We start from the raw sequence: 17,218 nt of genomic DNA on the forward strand, positions 1-17,218 counted from the left end.
TGGACCGGGTCTGTGACGGAGGGCTGTAGCTTTCAAGAATAGTAAAAAACGGCTACTAAATGCAGAGAAAGAACAAAGAAGCGCAACTGAGGAGGGTATGGCAGGACGCTTCAGCACTTGACTCCCTCTTTCTCCCTCCTTCGACTGTTGCTGCATGCATGCTTCCGAGTCCGACTCACTCCTGATTCTGATTCTGATTCTGATTCTGATTCTGATTCTTCCTTCTCCTCCTCCTCCTCCTCCTCCTCCTCCTCATTCATAATTACATTTTCATTTTACAGCATACTACTATTAGTAATTGTTTTCTTCTCTCTCTGACTGCACTCCTTCTGATTGCAATTGAAAAGCCAAGCTCCCACTCTCGAATCCTCAAACGTTTAGGTTGTGCCCGGGATCTGTCTATTGTAGGCACCGTCCATCGTACCTACCGTAGGTAAAGCGCGGCCTGGCGACACGTAATGCTCTGCATCATTGCAACTGAGTCAGTCAGTGGTCCCTGAAACATACTGGTAGTACAAGAGAACCAAGAGCGGGCAAAGGCCACGCGCATGATGACGAGGGAAGGGAAGGGAAGGGAAGGGAACTGCTGGATTACAAAGCGTAAAAAACTTGTGTGGAATACGCAACTGGATGACTTGATAGGAGAAGATTGGTGATGACTTGAAAAATGAAGCAAAACAAAATATTGGAAAAAGAAAAAAAAATTAATAAAGGAAGACGTACGCAACTGGAGCCGAAAGTGTGGAATGCCAAAGAATGCACGGCAAAGCTATTGACGGAGGGGAAGGAGAAATGATAGGGATTTCCATTTTAAAACAGAACTTTTTACATATTGCATTTTGACCCCAAAATGTTTTGAATAATTGCAACTACACATAAATTTCTTCTATTGTTTTCATTTGCAGCTTTAGGTTTTGCATTATTTTCATTTACGCATAAGTAATTAATATCATTCTAGATTTAACTATCTTATGAACTCCAACCCAAGGACTTAGAGCTATTTACATATACATTCTTAATTTCATTACAAAAAATGTATGAAAATATATATATGACATATTTATGACGTCGTCCGATTCAATTCCGATCGAATTTGATCATCCCTAACTCTTGAGATGGGCCGAGTTAATATCGGGTTCGAATCTAAAAACATAGATCTAAACATATCTTGAAATTGAGAAAGTGAAAGTTTTACTTAATGCCATGCAGGGACAGGCTGCTGATCAGAGACATGCTTCACGGTTTGCACACAAATCTGGACAATTTTTGGTGCTCAGAATTCGGAAACTAGCTTAGCTGCGACAGCTAACTAGTACTGTAGTACTATGAACTATTGTGAAGGAAGAGGTGGGGATTTGGGGTCACTTTAGAAACTTTCAATCTTATCCTCCTTAAAATCACTTATTACCATACTATCTAGATACAAATTGCTAAAATAACTTCTATAACTACTTTTTAACAATAATTAATCTAAACATATTTTGACAAAATGATTGCCCCAAACTCTCCAAGTATTGTAACTACTAAAACCCCCATTTGATGATGGGAGAAAAGGTTAAAGCACGTACCAGAGTCTTTTTTAGTAATGAAAATTTTATACACTTAAATTCTATAACTACTTACTCATCTACCATTGTTGTATTTATCCCCAAGTCTTCCTACTAATTATAATTTTAAAAAAAAATAAAAACTCCCAATACTCTGTAATTAATTCTTTCACCGCAACAAATTTGTTATTCTATATTTTTTCATTATTTATTTATTTCCTAAAGTATACACACACATAGGCTGCGTCCTTAGGGCTTGTTTGGAAGCTAGTTTTTTGCCTAAGTTTTTTACCTACTAGTTTTTTAACAACTTTTGCTACAGGAACCTTAAAAAACTTCTCAAAGTTTTTTATCTACACACTTAAAATATCCAAAACATAAAAAAAAAAAAAAAAATCTCTTCTCCTTCTTTCTTCTTCCTCCCCACCGAACCCACCACCTGCATTTGAGCAACCTCTCAACAGCCTCTCTATAAACTCCATCGCCTCTGAACGCCCCCATCGCCAATCCCACATCCCCGCTTTGCTCCTCCGTCTCACTCCCTCCTTCGCGACCACCACATCCACTAGCATTTATGGGCCTCACAACAACCAACGTCGCCCCTTCCAATTTCACCCCATTTGATAGCTCCATCCGCGCCTCGTGCTTTATCCTCATCCTAATTGCAGGCACAGTCGTCCGGGGGGAGAGGAGTGGCGGGGGCAGAGGGGGAAGGGGCTGAGGGGGTGGCGGGGGAGAAGAGTTGCAGGGCAGAGGGGGAAGGGGCTGAGGGAGTGGGGGAGAGAGGGGAGGAAAGGGATGGTGTGCATAGGGAGGTGGCGGGGGAGGGAGTATGAGGGGTGGCGGTCCAAGGGGGTGGCGGGCAGAGGGGGGAGGAACGGGGAAGGGAGTGGGAGGGGGGTGGTGGAGGAGAGGGGAGGAAAGGGGTGGCGGGGGAGGGAGAGGGAGGGGGGGAGAGGAGAAAAGAAAAAAAAAAAAAGAGAGGTGGTGCTAGCAGAGGAGCGGAGGTGGGAGGCAGAGGTAACGGGTAAGGGGAAGAAGAAAAAGAAGAAGAAGAAGAAGAAGAAGAAAAATGAAAGAAAGAAAAAGAAAAAGAAAGAGAAAGAGAAAAAGAAAAAAAGAAAAGGAACAAAAAATTCACCCTACCAAAACTTCTACAAAATTTTTCACATTACAAAAACTTCTATAAAAAAATTTTTTACCTTACAAAAACTTCTACAAAAATTTTTTAAAAACTTCTACAGTGCACTACAGTAAAATTTTAGACAAACTCCCAAAAAACTCAGGTTCCAAACAGGCCCTTAGTTCCTTACTCAGTCCTGCTCCTGGCAATGGGACTTGGGATCCAAGATTGGTTGGGAGTTTTGAGTGAGTCACAAGGGAAAGGCCCACCTAAAAGAAGACTAGTTTCCGGATCAACACTCCTCATCCCCCTCCTGGTCCGGCCGCCGGCCCCCAGTTTAGATTTTTCTCCAACAAATTACGCGTCACGAGTCAACAATAGAATGCAACAGCAGTCCGCACAAACAAAAAGAGAAGGAAAAGGAAATCAAAATCAATCTTCAGTTCTATTAGAAAAAAATTGCAGAAGACGAACGGAATTCCAGGAATAATTTCATTTCTTTTGCGCGTCGGATCGGCAGAGTCCCGTTAGCAAGAAAGAGGGCCATATCATATGGGTAGCAAGAATGAGGAGCCGGCGATCGGTATACCCTACAACGCTGCCTACCAATACCCCCACGAGGCCCCTATGCCGCCGCCCCACCAAAACCAGTCCTACTACGTTGGCCAAAACCCTTATCAATCCGGCGCCATCCCACCCAGCGCCCTCGTCGGCGACCCAAAAGGCATACCCATTCAGCAGACTATTTTCAGAGACACCCCTGCCCCCTTTAACTGCCCTCACTGTGCTTCTTCTGGTCTCACAACCCTCAGGTAACTTCGCCATCTTTAATTATTTATCTCCTTCCTTTTTTTCTCCCTTACCCCTTTACCTTTGTTCTAGGGAAGGATTGCTTCTTCTTTTCTTTTTTCTTTTTTTTTAATTCTTTGTTCATGTAATTGATTGTTACCTATGTTATACAACTCGACAATTTATTACTTTGACTCCAAAAAAAAAAAAGAATTTGAATGAAGTTAGTGGATTAAACTAGTAAACAAAGTGAGCCGCTGGGAGTAGAGCTCTGTAACTTCTAACAGCGAGTTTTTTTGGTGAACAATCATATGACATTAGGAGCTCCAAAGCTGCTTCTGTCGACTCGGTATTGAATATTCGATGGTTGTGATTTAGATTCTTTCTGGTAACCAAGGTGATTGATCCCTGAGGGATCAGCTCCCTCGCAAGATCCTTTGACCTGTTTCCTTAGCTAACGCTGTCTCTAAGTGGGTGTAGGTGCCCCTGGGGATTAGTTCTGCTTGCTTTCCTTGCAAACATAATTGGGGATTTGCTTGTAAATGCTGCTAGATACTAGTCCTGTTTCTATACGGGCATTTATGAATTTTCTCAAGACCTTTCCTGTATACTAGTCAAATATTTGTCATCATTCTTACATTGGATTCTCGTCCTGGCTATCGACTGTGGATTGTGCATGATACACAGCAATATAAAATGTATTTTTATTTATTTATTTTGCTCTTGATGTTCAATGCAGATCAAAACCCAGTTTGGCAGCCGTTGTTGGTTGCATGATGCCTATGATGCTTGGAGTTTGCTTTCTTTGTCCTTCCATGGATTGTCTCTGGCACAAGTATCACTATTGCCCGAGTTGCGGAGAGAAGGTGAATTGCTTATACTTCCTAGTTGCTACTCATGTATCGAAACAGTTGGCGGGAATTTGCCTGTTAGTCTGGTTTTGATTCTAGTGTCTTCTTCTGTAGGTTGCTGACTTTGAGAAGCCGGATCCCTGTTTGGTGATGGATCCTCCTCAGTGGACACAAGCGAGCTTTGCACTGCCTGCATAACTTGCATGGTGCCTGTAATTTCTTTTTCTTTTAATGTAATTTCTTACTCGTAAAACCTGATTGAAGTAAGACTGTATTTACTTCAATGATGAAAAAACTGTTGTGAAGTTTATTGGTGATACGTGGGTAAAGCTATGTACAAAATACTTCATTTTGTTAATATATGGTAGGCAGGGCTATACTTGATTGCACAATTGAAGCTTGTCAAGATGGAATTGCTATACCATGATAATTCTTACACAAATATATCTCCTAATACGTGGAGCAGGACATCTGGTTTATTTCTTGGTCTTTGAATTCGATCTTAAGCTATTGTGACTAACTGGGTTCCTGCATAAAAGAGATCTTGTATGTGCACATTTAGATATATGCCTTTGAATAAAAGAGATCTCTAAGCACTGCGCATGTGCATGGGAAGTTTGCATAGTTGATCTGATACAAGAAAAGCAGATGTTTGTGTGTTCATTTGATAAGTGCAAGTGAACGTACTATCATACCTCTATGTTTCTTACATTGGGAGGCCGGTCAAATTGAAAGAATCGGGTGAAAAGTTTCTTGCAATGAGAGTAGGCGATAGCCTATCAGGTTAGCCAGAAGACTTGCTTGATCTTGCAACTAACAAGTAATTCTTGAGAATGCTTACACAGATGCAAGCAAGTCATCATTGGCTACCAAGTTAAGACTCTTTCTTGCAAGGAAGCTTCTCTTCTTCTCGAGCTATTATTGTTGTAGCTTGTGCTTTCTAATGCCCAGCTCATATTTTGGGCATTTACACATATGGGCTACAGTACTGGTCCCTGCAATATTTTCGAACGTTTTTGCAAGTAGCAAAAGTTCATGACTGTATTACGAAGCCAGTTGCCTGGTAGGGATATATATGTCTATATATACCTATTTATTTCTTGAATCTTCTAATTTTGGGTATTTGGAAGTATGGAAAAACGGGATAAGTTCGCTCATGCTGATATGAAGTGGATGGATAAGTTCATTCATATGGGCCTCAAAGGCTTTAGTTCCCCCTGGACCGAAAAAAAAGGAAAAAGGATGTGGATGGATATTAAAGGAGCATTAGAATACCAACGAATTGGCAGTGCACGTGGAAAGGGCTTGTATCCCTTAACTATTTGGTCTCAAGTATGAAACTTGTGGGAATGGAAAGGACATTTTTGGGAGGGCTTCTCTCACAAGGGATCTCGAAACCTATGGGAATGGAAAGAACAATATTGGAAGGGCTTCTCTTGCAAGGAGCTCTATTCGGATCAAAACAAAATTAGTCACAAACGGTAAAACGAATGTGGGTATTTGTGATTTATACCAAAAAAAAGGAGCATTAGAATTGAACAAGGTTTGTCACCTGTTTGAATATTTGAAAATTAAAAATCACAGTCTGGTCTGGAAAAAGGGAACCGACTCACTGAGTTAAGACCCTTGGACCAGTAACAAACTGTAAAGGGGGTGCAGTGGTTTATGAAATGGTATTAACTGGGAGTGGCCGCGACAGTGTAGAAAGTTAATTTGTAATGAATATTAGTTAGCGATCGTGAGCGCAAATTTGTAAAAGTAAAAGAAATACATATTAGGAAATTATACATATCTCAATGAAGAGAATGTTACTCACTTTGACAAAAAAATAAAATAAAAGAGGTTTTTTAGTATGTATTAAGAAACCAAAAAAAAAAAAATACTAATGTGGATGTAAAGTTTATCTAAGAGGTTTTATTGGAAGATAGAACGAAAAAATTAATGTTGATTGTATGTGGTGTATTTGTGTTTATTTATAATTATTGTAAAACTCTAATGAATACAATTGTGGGATTTTTTTTTTATACATATAATTATGGGATATTAAACATAGGCAAATTTCATATACGTATACATATATATATACATGCATACATATATACATTTATATATATATATATATATATATATATATGCAAATTTGATATACATATATGTGTGTGTGTGTCGATGATGAGAATGTTATTCACTTTTACAAAAAATAAATAAATAAATAAAAGAGGTTTTGGTATGTATTAAGAAACAAAAAAAAAAAAGTAAATACTAATGTGGATTTAAAGCTTACCTTCCTTCAAAAAAAAAAAAAAAAAAAAAAAGCTTACCTAAGAGGTTGTATTGGAAGATAGAACGAAAAAATTAATGTTGATATTTAGGTGGTATATTTGTGTTTATTTATAATTAGTTGAATGAACTTACATAAATATAAACATACTTTAAATGATTTATTGTGAGAGGGAGCTGCTACTTATACAAGTATAGATACAATACAAGAATTAAGCATACTTCTTTAGCTAAGCGAACTTACAAATAGAATTAAGTTTCCATCACATCACAAAAAGTGTTACAGTAATTACTTCAAATAATACTCTATCCAAACAAACCCAATAAGTCTATTAGGATGGCATGGTATGCATATACATTTTTCTATGCATAAAAAAGACTACAAAAATATACGAAGCATCATCATGTAGTGCTTTCTTTATGAGATTAATAATTTTCTTACCATATTTGGAATTCAAATGGACTGTGCACCAATTGTATAGTATCAAATTGATTTGCTAAATTCATCTTTGAATTGGACTGATAATTCGGCGCCTACCGAACCGATTATGCTCCAACAGACAACTGCAAAATGGCCAAGTCCCACTATTGTGTTTGGTGTTTACCGTCCAAAAATATGAGTAGAACTTGAATGAATGAAAGAAAAGAGAAGGAAAGAAGGTGTGGAGGGAGGGAGGGCGGGCGGTGGGAAAAATGCCCGAAAAGGCTGTAGATAATTATGTCATCGATGACGAATTAGGGCCTAGGGAGCCGCAATATAATGCCTTAAAAAGGCAAGAAAGAGATGGATTTGCTCTAGTCTCGATGCCTTCTTCGCACGTGATTTTACAATTTTTTGCTGCTTTAAAATAATCGGGGCCCATAGGTCATGATTTTATCTTCAGGTTTGAATTTTCTTTTTTCTTTTTTTTTTATTTTTTTGGCAGAAACGACTGATCTCTTCGAGTTTGATTTGACCCCACCTTTTCTGTCATTATTGCAAGCTTTCTCGGTCGCTTTTGACAATAAAAGTCTCCATTATTCCCCAAGCAAAAAATGTGCCGCATTTGCGGACCAATTTGGATGCTTTGTCGCCGTGTTTTTTCATAAAATTTCACCGCTGCTATAATAAAAGTTTATCATAAAATTTAATAAAATATTTTTTTGGTGCATTTGAGCGTTCAGAAAAAATGAAAAAATTAATTTCATTTTTTCTTTTTCTTTATTAAATTATTTTCTCATTTAAATAAAATTCTGAACCTTACAAGAGGAAAGAAATAATGAAAAAAAAAAGAGGAGGATTTGAGACACAAATCAATAACCTCACAGTAGACTAATCAATGCTCGTCAATTGCTGGGCAGGCATCGATCTAGTGGTCCGAGTTAAGGTTTTAAAACTTAAAAATCCTGAATTTTAATTCCTCTCATTCTTCTTTTTCGCCTCTTAAATTTCAACCATTTCTGCAATAATATTATATATACATACATATATTTTAAATGCTTTTCAATTGAAGCGGATCGTAATACTAGGGGTGGATAAAGTGTAATTTCTGAAAATTGACGGGAGGAGGCCACAATTGTCTAAAAAGCTCAATGAAAAAGATGGAGCGGGAGTGATGGACTGCTCTCATATGGCTTCGATGACGATAGCAGCATAATCCAAATGAACAATTTGTTGTACGCTGTTTCTCTCATGGAATTAGAGCAGTGTTTCGTGCTTAGGCGATGGTTGACGGCAGCATATTATTTATGTGCTCTTTATGAAGCCCCGGCAAAATCACCCCTTAAGGACAAATTAATAAATAATATGATGTCAAGAAAATTATCGGAAACAGCAAATTGAGACGAGATTGGTAGTTTCCCTCAAGAACTGGAGAATAAAGTCTTTGAGTACTGTCGAAAGAGATAAAAGGAATAGCATGAAAAAACAAAACAAAACAAAAATGCAGAATATGTTGAGAGCGTAAATGTGACAAAAAACGAAAGATGATGATGTCTTAACTTGACCACATATCCATACAGGAAGTCGACAAAATTGGGCTTTGAGATGCATACAATAATACATGGAGAGAGCGTAACAGTCTACTCTCTCGTGTCAAGTCACTGTTTGGTCGCTGTTCCGAAATCAAATCCAACGCGTTGTAATTGAGACGACGATTTGCGCTGCCCTATCGTAATTCGCATGCATGCATATATACATACATACGTATACAGATAATCTATTTCTCGTTTTTGCTTTTGTTTTCGTTCTTATTTTTTTCATTACATCTTGCACTGGGCGACCACTCATTGATTAATGACCTTGCTTTTGGAATGCGAAAGGCGCGTATGATCTTGAAGAATCAAGAAACCGAGCATGCAATGCATAACTCGATCGACTACACCTTTAGTACTTACAATAATAATGATTTACCGTCTGCAATTAATTTTTCCAAGTTCTTGTGTTGAAATCGTCGTGGGACTTCTCTGGTTTAGATTGGATTTCATGTAACGGAGACCGTAAATTTGCATCATATGTCGTGTTTTGTTGGGGACAAGGGTCCAGCAGAAAAATGGTTTGAACTTATCAAGTAGTGGCAGTGGTAGTAGTCGTATTTGATGATCAATCCTTCCCGACCTGCTTTTATGTATAAATTAAATTAGGGATAATTTCAGAGGTTTCTGACAGTTTCACTCGCCTCTCCTGAACTTTGCAAAATATCAGATACCTCTATTGTCAGATTATTGGGCCCTATTTGTGATATCGTTGATGATGAATTGATAGATATATCCTCATAACTTATGATATATTTTGAAGCTATTTAGACAGAATTAGTTAAATAAGTAATAGAGATATAACTTATGATATACCTTCTATTTCACTTTATATTTTTTATTCGTAGTACAATCACCAATGAAGAGTTTAACACTAGTGTTACATTTCTCTAAAGTCATGTATTTTATGTTTTTTATTGTAAGACAATTATCTAGTGTAACTCATTACTTATACTTGGGTAAATTTGGTTTTCAAAAATTCAATGACGTAAATTGTATATTACATCATCTCATAAAGTAATGCGACGCAAATTGGGTTATTAAATTTTTTGAAAATTAGATCTACCTAAGTTCTGGTATTCAAACGAAGCTTGTTGAATAAATTTGACTAACTACAGTGTGAATTAATTTTTTTTTTTTTTTTAAAATCTCAACTAAAGTATCTAGCACTAAATGAAATGAAGTATCTTGCTACTTCATATCATTTTCCACGGAGAAAATCGTAAAAAGAGTTATTAAATTATTGAGAATTTGATTATTTGATCGTTACACTACTTATTTAACTGCAACTGCCATTCACTCAATTAACCAAATAGTGAAAATTTTTTGTGACTTAACTAGTAAAAGTTTATACTTTTAATCACTCAAATTATAAAACTATATTTTTTTATAGGGAGAACTGCACAAATAGTCCCTCACATATTGCAAATGTGAAAATTTAGTCCCTCAGATCGAAAATGATTGATTTTAGTCCTTAATAAATAAAAAAGGATCAATTTAACTCCCTTTTCACTATTCCGAGCAAATTTTGCTCATAATGTCTCACGCGCACATCACGTGCCTTACTTTTAAAGGGTAAAAAGGCCAAACCACTTATCTGTTGACCAAAATGGAAGGGACTAAAGTTGCAATGTTGAGTGCAAACCTCCATTTGCAGGCGTTATCTTCCTTCTGCGATTGCAAACCTCCATTTGCAAGCGTTATCTTCCTTCTGCGATTCCTCTCAACCCAAGATCTGCAATTTAAATATATCTTCAGGGATTTCTCCTGACAAAAAGTTATCACTTAGATCAAGCGGTATTAAACTTTTTAACCCAAAAATGGATTTGGGAATTGGTCCAGTGAGTTTATTGAGGTAGAGAAAGAGGTATTGAAGATTGATGAGGTTACCCAAAGATGATGGAATTTCACCTGTGAGATTGCTGTTGACAAGATCCAGATGATGTAAAAAGGTTAATTCACCAAATTTTGTTGGAATTCCACCAGAGAAATTGTTGTACCCCAAATACATCCATGTCAAATTCTCCATGAGGCCTAATTCTGGTGGAATTTCCCCAACCAATTGGTTAGAGGCCAAGGTCAAGACTTGAAGGCTTGTCAAATTTGTGATGGACTTTGGAATTATTTCTTCCGAAACATTCCCACCAAAATCAAGTACTCTTATCTTGACAAAAGTCTGATGTTTTCTGGGATTGCCCCTGAAAGCATATTGTTTGATAGATCGTAGGTCTCGAGAAACGGAATTGAGCCTTTGGGAAGTGGCCCTGTAAAGTTATTGTTGCTTAAATTGAGATGTTTAAGCGACAAACAAGAAGACAAATTGCCTGGAATTGAACCAGACAACTGATTATTTGAAAGATTGATGGTTTCAACATGTTGCAACTGGAAAACAGCCTTTGGAACACTTCCAGATAAATTCTTCCCTGAGAGCTCTATTTTGTTGACGCGAGACAAGCTATAGCAAGAAACTCCATGCCGTTGGCAAAAGGATAGAGAAGAATTCCAATTGGAGAAAGACCTTAGCGGATCCTTGAACCATGCTTTGATGGTGTGAAGCAGCTGAAGCTCATAACTTTGGCATGTCCATCATAGAACCTCTTTCCTAGATTTTCAGTTGTCCACGATGTCTTCATTCTCTCCGGTGCACCGCAATTACAGGTTGGTGGTTCCGCCATGGAGATGAAGCTTAGATTTTGGGTTTGGTTGGAATGAAGGAGAAGAAGAATTTTGGGAACCCTTGTCTCTTACATTTTGGTTAACAGATAAGTGATTTGGCCTTTTTACCTTTTAAAAGTTGGGCACGTAATGTGCGTGTGAGACATTCCGGGCAAAATTTGCTCGGAACAGTAAAAAGGGATTTAAATTGATCCTTTTTTATTTATTAAGGACTAAAATCGATCATTTTCGATCTGAGGGACTAAATTTTCACATTTACAATATGTGAGGGACTATTTATGTAGTTCTCCCTTTTTTATATCACCCGAAGTATGTTTCAATTAATTGAATGATCATATTAGCTTAATAAATGTCTAATAGCTAAAACAAAAAAATATAAATAGCATTGTAACATTACTTAAAGAAGCCATCTGCATTTGTCTCTATTTGGTTCAACTTATTACTTCGTTTTTTTGCTTTTGCTTTAGCTCAAGTTGTGGATAAGCAAAAAGGGCATATGTGGAACACAAATATCATTTCACTCCTCAAAATATTTTTTTAATGCTCATTTTTCTGACATTGGCTGATCTTGTTACTTCAACTATTAGTTCAGGGGAGGTATCTGATATTTTGTAAAGTTTAGGGAAGGTGAGTGAGACTGTTAGAAACCTCAGGGGAGGTTTCTGAAATTATCCCATTAAATTAATGTGACCGATTTAATTGCTTACTAGTTATTACTAGTAGACAATACTTGCCTGCGTTATCACTGCTACAACTGATTCGCGCGAATATATCGAGTTGTTGTGCATCGATAATAATTATCAGTAGCATATATATATATATATATATATACTAATACTGCTACTACTAATTATAAATGCAATGCTGACTGGGGCAGAGCTGTTGATATGAATTTTCGGGGGCGGGTAGCTAGCCTACCAGGGAGTAGGATCGCAAACGAGACAAATTCCCATTTTCTGAGAGTAAACTGTAAATAGTACTAGCTCCGTTTGATTTGCCTTTTAACCCGGTCCATCCGCGTAACTGCAATCAAATCACTAGCTATTATATCTTTTTCATTAAAAAAAAATGTCACTAGCTATATCCGTAATTTTAGTGAGTAGTAGTAACTGAGTGTGTTTGGAGAAGAGATTTATTATTTTTGATAAATTTTGTTATTTATAATACTTTTTATTATGATGTGATATATTCCTTAAGATAAAAAGATAATTAAAAATGTGTTTCTGATATGATCATATAAAATTTTGTAAATAAAAAATATATCCAAACAAACTAGACTCCAATTAAAAGGTGATTATTCGAAACATTATTTAGATATATAATTGTTAGAGTACTTTTTTTTTTCGTGATATGGAATATGTGAGATACAAATGTGATTGGAAAGATAAAAAAAAAAAAGAAGGTGTATTGAAATTACTAATTGCTAATCAAACACATTTTTTGAACTACAGCTGAAAAAATCCTCAAGTAATACTTATTGGGTTTGTTTGGAAATTTGACGGATTATTTGGAAAAAGGATTTTGGTTATATCATAAACAAAATTTATATTCCTTTTTTTCTATCGTCTCAATAATTCAATGTAAAATCGCACATTGTGAGAGACTAAAGAAGTGCAAATGTCGAGTGTAAGGGGCTAACTTATATTTTATTTTTCCAATTTCATATAAGTAAGTGAGGTTAAACACAAACTCTTGACTCAATACTAAAAATTCTTGTTATTTATGAAATCGTAAGCCTATCGAGGTGCCCGCGCTACTAAAAGAAGAATATTTATATGAAAGCCAAAAGAAAGTAAAGGCAGGCAGAGAAATTGTTTGGGTGCTGTTGCTGGCAAGCAGAAAAGAAGATGATGATGATGATGATGCCAACTCAGCCAAAAGGTAAAGATATTTTTTACTACAAATCAGTAGTAGTGTATCATTTGATAGAAAGAGATGGCCAACAAGAATACAGCAGCAGTACCACAGTCCATTGATATGTACATGCCTCTGCGCCTCAGCCCCTCCCTCTTGGAACTCTTAAAATAAGTATAGCCCAGAATTGAGTCTGTGGCTGCTCTCTCCCTCTTTCTTCAGCCGGAGACTCCTCCTCCTCCTCCACCCTACAAACTCGCGGAATAAAAATGGTTGCTTTGCTACTGCATCAACCATCTGCAAAATAACCCCCCTCAACTCAACAACTGCAGGGACAAAGAAAGAAAGAAAAAAAAGAGAGCAAGCACTAGTAGACGGACTAGTTTTTAGTGTAGCGCACTTCACTTATTTGAGTTACTACTACCACTACTTCTTCCCTAGTTATTACAGATAAAATTGGTGTGGAGTCGAGACGCCAGAGATTGACTGATTGAAAGAAAGAAGAAATGGTGAGCCCAAAAAGGTGCAGTCTTGCAGAAAGCAGCGTCCCCTGCGATTTCTGCAATGAGCAGACCGCCATTCTCTACTGCCGAGCTGACTCCGCCAAGCTCTGCTTGCTCTGCGACCACCACGTCCACTCCGCCAACGCCCTCTCCCGCAAGCACCTCCGCTCCCAGATCTGCGACAACTGTGCCTCCGAGCCCGTCTCCGTCCGCTGCGCCACCGACAACCTCGTCCTCTGCCAGGACTGCGACTGGGATGCCCACGCCACCTCTGCCGTCTCCGCCGCCCACGATCGCATCCCTCTTGACTCCTTTTCTGGCTGCCCTTCTGCCCTTGAGCTTGCCTCCGCTTGGGGCCTCGAACTTCAGGATAAAAAGCCCTCCCAACCCCCCAATTGGTTTGACGTGGCTCCCACTGCCCCTACTGCCGGTGGGTTTCTGGACTCGTCCTGGACGCTGCCCAAGGAAGTTTCTGTTTCCCCTTCGGTTCTGTTGCAGGACTTGATGGTCCCCACTGATAATAACAATCCTTCTTCTGCTGTTATCTTTTCCAATTGCGGCCCCGATTTGATGAAGAAGCATACTTCCCCTAGCTGTGGGAAGCAGAGGCTGGTGATTATGAAGCAGTTGATGGGGTTGCTTGAGAGGGATATGGGGGACGGCGGCGGCGGCGGCGGCGGCGAGGAATTGGGACCTGGTACGCCTAATACCAGTGGTGGCGGTTGTTGTGGGGTTTGGCAGGGAAATGAGGAGGTCCGCGGATTGGGAAATGGTGGTGATGGGGTTGTGGGCATTGTGAATCAGCAGTTTCAGCCTCAGCAGCATCAGCGGCAACAAGAACAACAGAATGCTCCATTCATGTCCTTGCTTATGATGCAGACGCCGGCCATTCCCAAGGAGCGTGATCGGACGGTGGCAAGGAACATGTGGACCACCACTGCTTGTGAACCATCCACTCAGGTTTTATTTCTCACAACCTTGCGTCTTACTCTTAATAAGTTAGTATGATACTTTCTGTACATCTTCCGCTTTAAATGAATTGTGTAATGTCTCTGTCTTTCTTCCTATTTGTTGCTACTATCTTATTTGCCTTTGTAAATCAATACACTCTAACTAAATTGTAACCCAATTCAAATTCCGAATAGTAAAATTTAGTTTTGTTCTGGTGATGTTTATGTGTAGACGGGAGAGGTCCGGATGTTCAATTTTGGTGTTCATGGCACGTCAAATTTCTGGTAGTTAACAGCCTTCTTTAACAGCTATAATGTAGTAACTGATTATTCATCTCTAGGAAGCAAACTGTTAGTACCATTGTAGCTTTTGAAGATCTTTCTTTCTTTCTTTTTCTTTTTATTTCTTTTGGCTTGTTGAGAGGGTTTGAGAATTTAGATTTTTATTTTCTTGGTGCTTTATCATCTAATTTAGTTCCTCAATTTAATGAAAAATAGGTAGGCTTTGTATTGAAAGTGATGCTGAATTAGATTCAGATGTTAAAGGTTACTTTTTGCCCTTGTGTGGTTATGGCATGTGTATAATATTGCAAAGAAATTTATGGGATAGGCAAACATGTCTTGTCCAGAGACTCTCTCTCCCCCCCCCCCCCCCCCCCCAAAAAAAACCACACAAATGTCTTTTTTGTGGTTATAGGCATCATGTCTTTTTTTTTCCCCATTTTATTTGCTTTTCTCTTTATTCTAATCGGATGAAGTTAGTCACTCAAATCAGAAGTGATGGATGCCAGTAACTTTCTTCACACCATTTTATCAACCTGCTCCCTTAAAATCATACATTTTGGATGTTTCACGCCCCTGCTTGTGAGTCAACATAGTCTTCTATATCAGCATTATTGGAAGCCAAATGGTAATATAAGCTGCTGGATTGCCAGAAAAGTCCTGGGATTAGCAATATATTTTTCAACTTAGGGTGGGATTCTCCTTTTCTTTTTTTTTCTTTTCTCAGCAAGAGTTATTTGTATTCTTGAGAATAAACATGTTTTATTCCAGAAAAGTGAATTAGTATGTAATGATACTGCTCTTGTTCTTGAGTCCAGGAGCTTAGTTTAATATGATGAACAAATAACCTATTGTTGCATAAGTGCCTGTTGTTTTCTTCCTTCTTAATTGTTTGGTTTCCTTTGCATTTCCTTCAAGTATGCTTTTCTGTTACTATTTTGTCCAACCTAGAATGAAGTTTTTTAGCACATGACTTGTAACTGTAAAATTTTGCTGCAAGCAGATATGGGATTTTAATTTAGGACAGCTGAGGGGCAATGATGAATCTAATACACTGGAAGTAGGCTACAGTGCTAATGAAGTGGGATTTATGATGAAAAGTTATAGTGAACTTCTAAAAGAACCGTCCTCAGCAACTACAAGAGGATTAGAACTGTCTGGATTGAACTGCTCGATTGTAAACGAGGATATGGCAGCATTCAACGTAAGTCAAATTGCTTGGGGAAATATGTGGATTTTTTACTTTAGTTGTTGTGTTCATCGAGTCTTGCCTAGCAACCGGATTTTTAAAAATTCAAAGGCTTTGATTTGCTTTTGACTTGATCTCATTTGTAGTTGCATGGCTTTCTCTATGCAAGGCAAATCACCCAGATCCAAAAGCTTGTACTGCTAGATGCATTACATGACTTATGTGCTACGTGATTTATCAGTCTGCTAAATCATGTAGCACTTAAGATATATGCTGCATCCACCAACCAAAGATTTTGGATCAGGCTGATCTTGACGAAGAAACATATGCCCTTTTTTTTGGGGGGGAATTAAGTTAGTCAAACTCTTGGGCACGGAAGCTTTTCAGACTGAAGATGTCTTAATGACTGGGATTTGTGAGGATATGCACTAAAAGCTTTTGGATTTTTTACTTGGAGGAGAGCACAATGGCTCAGTGGAACTTTTGTGCTTGTAATATGCTCTGTTGATCAATATGTCCTTAGTTTGCACATCTAATCTGATATTAGTTACATTTCCCCTTCTTAATTGACTAACTTTTTATCCCTTACAACACAGAACTCTAATAATCCTACAGCAAGCCAGGGGCCAGCGACATCAGAGAGCAACAATTTACCAATAGGAAGGGCAACATCAGGTTCAGGTTTGGGTAAACGTAAATGCTATGGTGGTCTGAAAGATGTCCATCTCATGGAACAAACTGTTCTGGTGAAAAGTGAAAGCACGACAGCTGCAGCAGCCAAGGTTGATATGGAGCTATTGGCGAAGAATAGAGGTAATGCAATGCAACGCTACAAGGAGAAAAAGAAAACGAGAAGGTGCTTTCATCCCCCTTGTTTTCTCTTTTTAACTTGTTTCTTCAGTGGCAGCTCTATTTGCCAAGAAAACAGAAATTCATTTGCATTTTCTCGTGTCTATGTCTTACTAGATATGATAAGCACATCCGGTATGAATCAAGGAAAGCAAGAGCTGATACTAGAAAGCGAGTTAAAGGTCGGTTTGTTAAGGCTAGTGATGCTCCTGATGGATAACTTTATTTTGAATGACTTGTTGAGGCTTAGCACGTCTTTTGGAGTATGTATAAAACCTTGTTCTCCTATAAAATGATAATTTTGTGTAGCTG

General features: G+C 38.2%; 2 protein-coding genes across 3 annotated transcripts; both read left to right on the forward strand.

The window, feature by feature from the left end:
* The first annotated feature begins 2,974 nt into the window (after positions 1-2,974).
* LOC113715697 (GSH-induced LITAF domain protein-like) lies at positions 2,975-4,702 on the forward strand. Its single transcript, XM_027239985.2, has 3 exons — positions 2,975-3,482; positions 4,199-4,325; positions 4,425-4,702. Exons 1-3 carry the CDS (start codon positions 3,223-3,225, stop codon positions 4,506-4,508), a joined length of 471 nt encoding a protein of 156 aa, XP_027095786.1. The 5' UTR covers positions 2,975-3,222; the 3' UTR covers positions 4,509-4,702.
* Positions 4,703-13,160: 8,458 nt separating this feature from the next.
* Positions 13,161-17,214, forward strand: LOC113716760 (zinc finger protein CONSTANS-LIKE 14-like). Of its 2 annotated transcripts, XM_027241196.2 has the most exons (4): positions 13,193-14,596; positions 15,872-16,072; positions 16,654-16,913; positions 17,024-17,214. In XM_027241196.2, exons 1-4 carry the CDS (start codon positions 13,640-13,642, stop codon positions 17,124-17,126), a joined length of 1,521 nt encoding a protein of 506 aa, XP_027096997.1. In that variant the 5' UTR covers positions 13,193-13,639; the 3' UTR covers positions 17,127-17,214. The 2 variants fall into 2 exon arrangements, with proteins under 2 accessions (XP_071926708.1, XP_027096997.1); XM_072070607.1 differs by lacking the exon at positions 15,872-16,072 and having other exon boundaries at positions 13,161-14,596.
* The last annotated feature ends 4 nt before the right edge of the window (positions 17,215-17,218 follow it).

Source organism: Coffea arabica, chromosome 11c (assembly GCF_036785885.1).
Source record: "Coffea arabica cultivar ET-39 chromosome 11c, Coffea Arabica ET-39 HiFi, whole genome shotgun sequence".
NCBI classification, from domain to species: domain Eukaryota; kingdom Viridiplantae; phylum Streptophyta; class Magnoliopsida; order Gentianales; family Rubiaceae; genus Coffea; species Coffea arabica.

Coding starts and splice junctions, on each gene's coding strand:
- LOC113715697 (XM_027239985.2), top strand. CDS start 3,223: ATGGGTAGCAAGAATGAGGAGCCGGCGATCGGTATACCCTACAACGCT. Junction 3,483..4,198: donor TCTGGTCTCACAACCCTCAG/GTAACTTCGCCA, acceptor TGTTCAATGCAG/ATCAAAACCCAGTTTGGCAG. Junction 4,326..4,424: donor GCCCGAGTTGCGGAGAGAAG/GTGAATTGCTTA, acceptor CTTCTTCTGTAG/GTTGCTGACTTTGAGAAGCC.
- LOC113716760 (XM_027241196.2), top strand. CDS start 13,640: ATGGTGAGCCCAAAAAGGTGCAGTCTTGCAGAAAGCAGCGTCCCCTGC. Junction 14,597..15,871: donor CTTGTGAACCATCCACTCAG/GTTTTATTTCTC, acceptor TGCTGCAAGCAG/ATATGGGATTTTAATTTAGG. Junction 16,914..17,023: donor GAGAAAAAGAAAACGAGAAG/GTGCTTTCATCC, acceptor ATGTCTTACTAG/ATATGATAAGCACATCCGGT.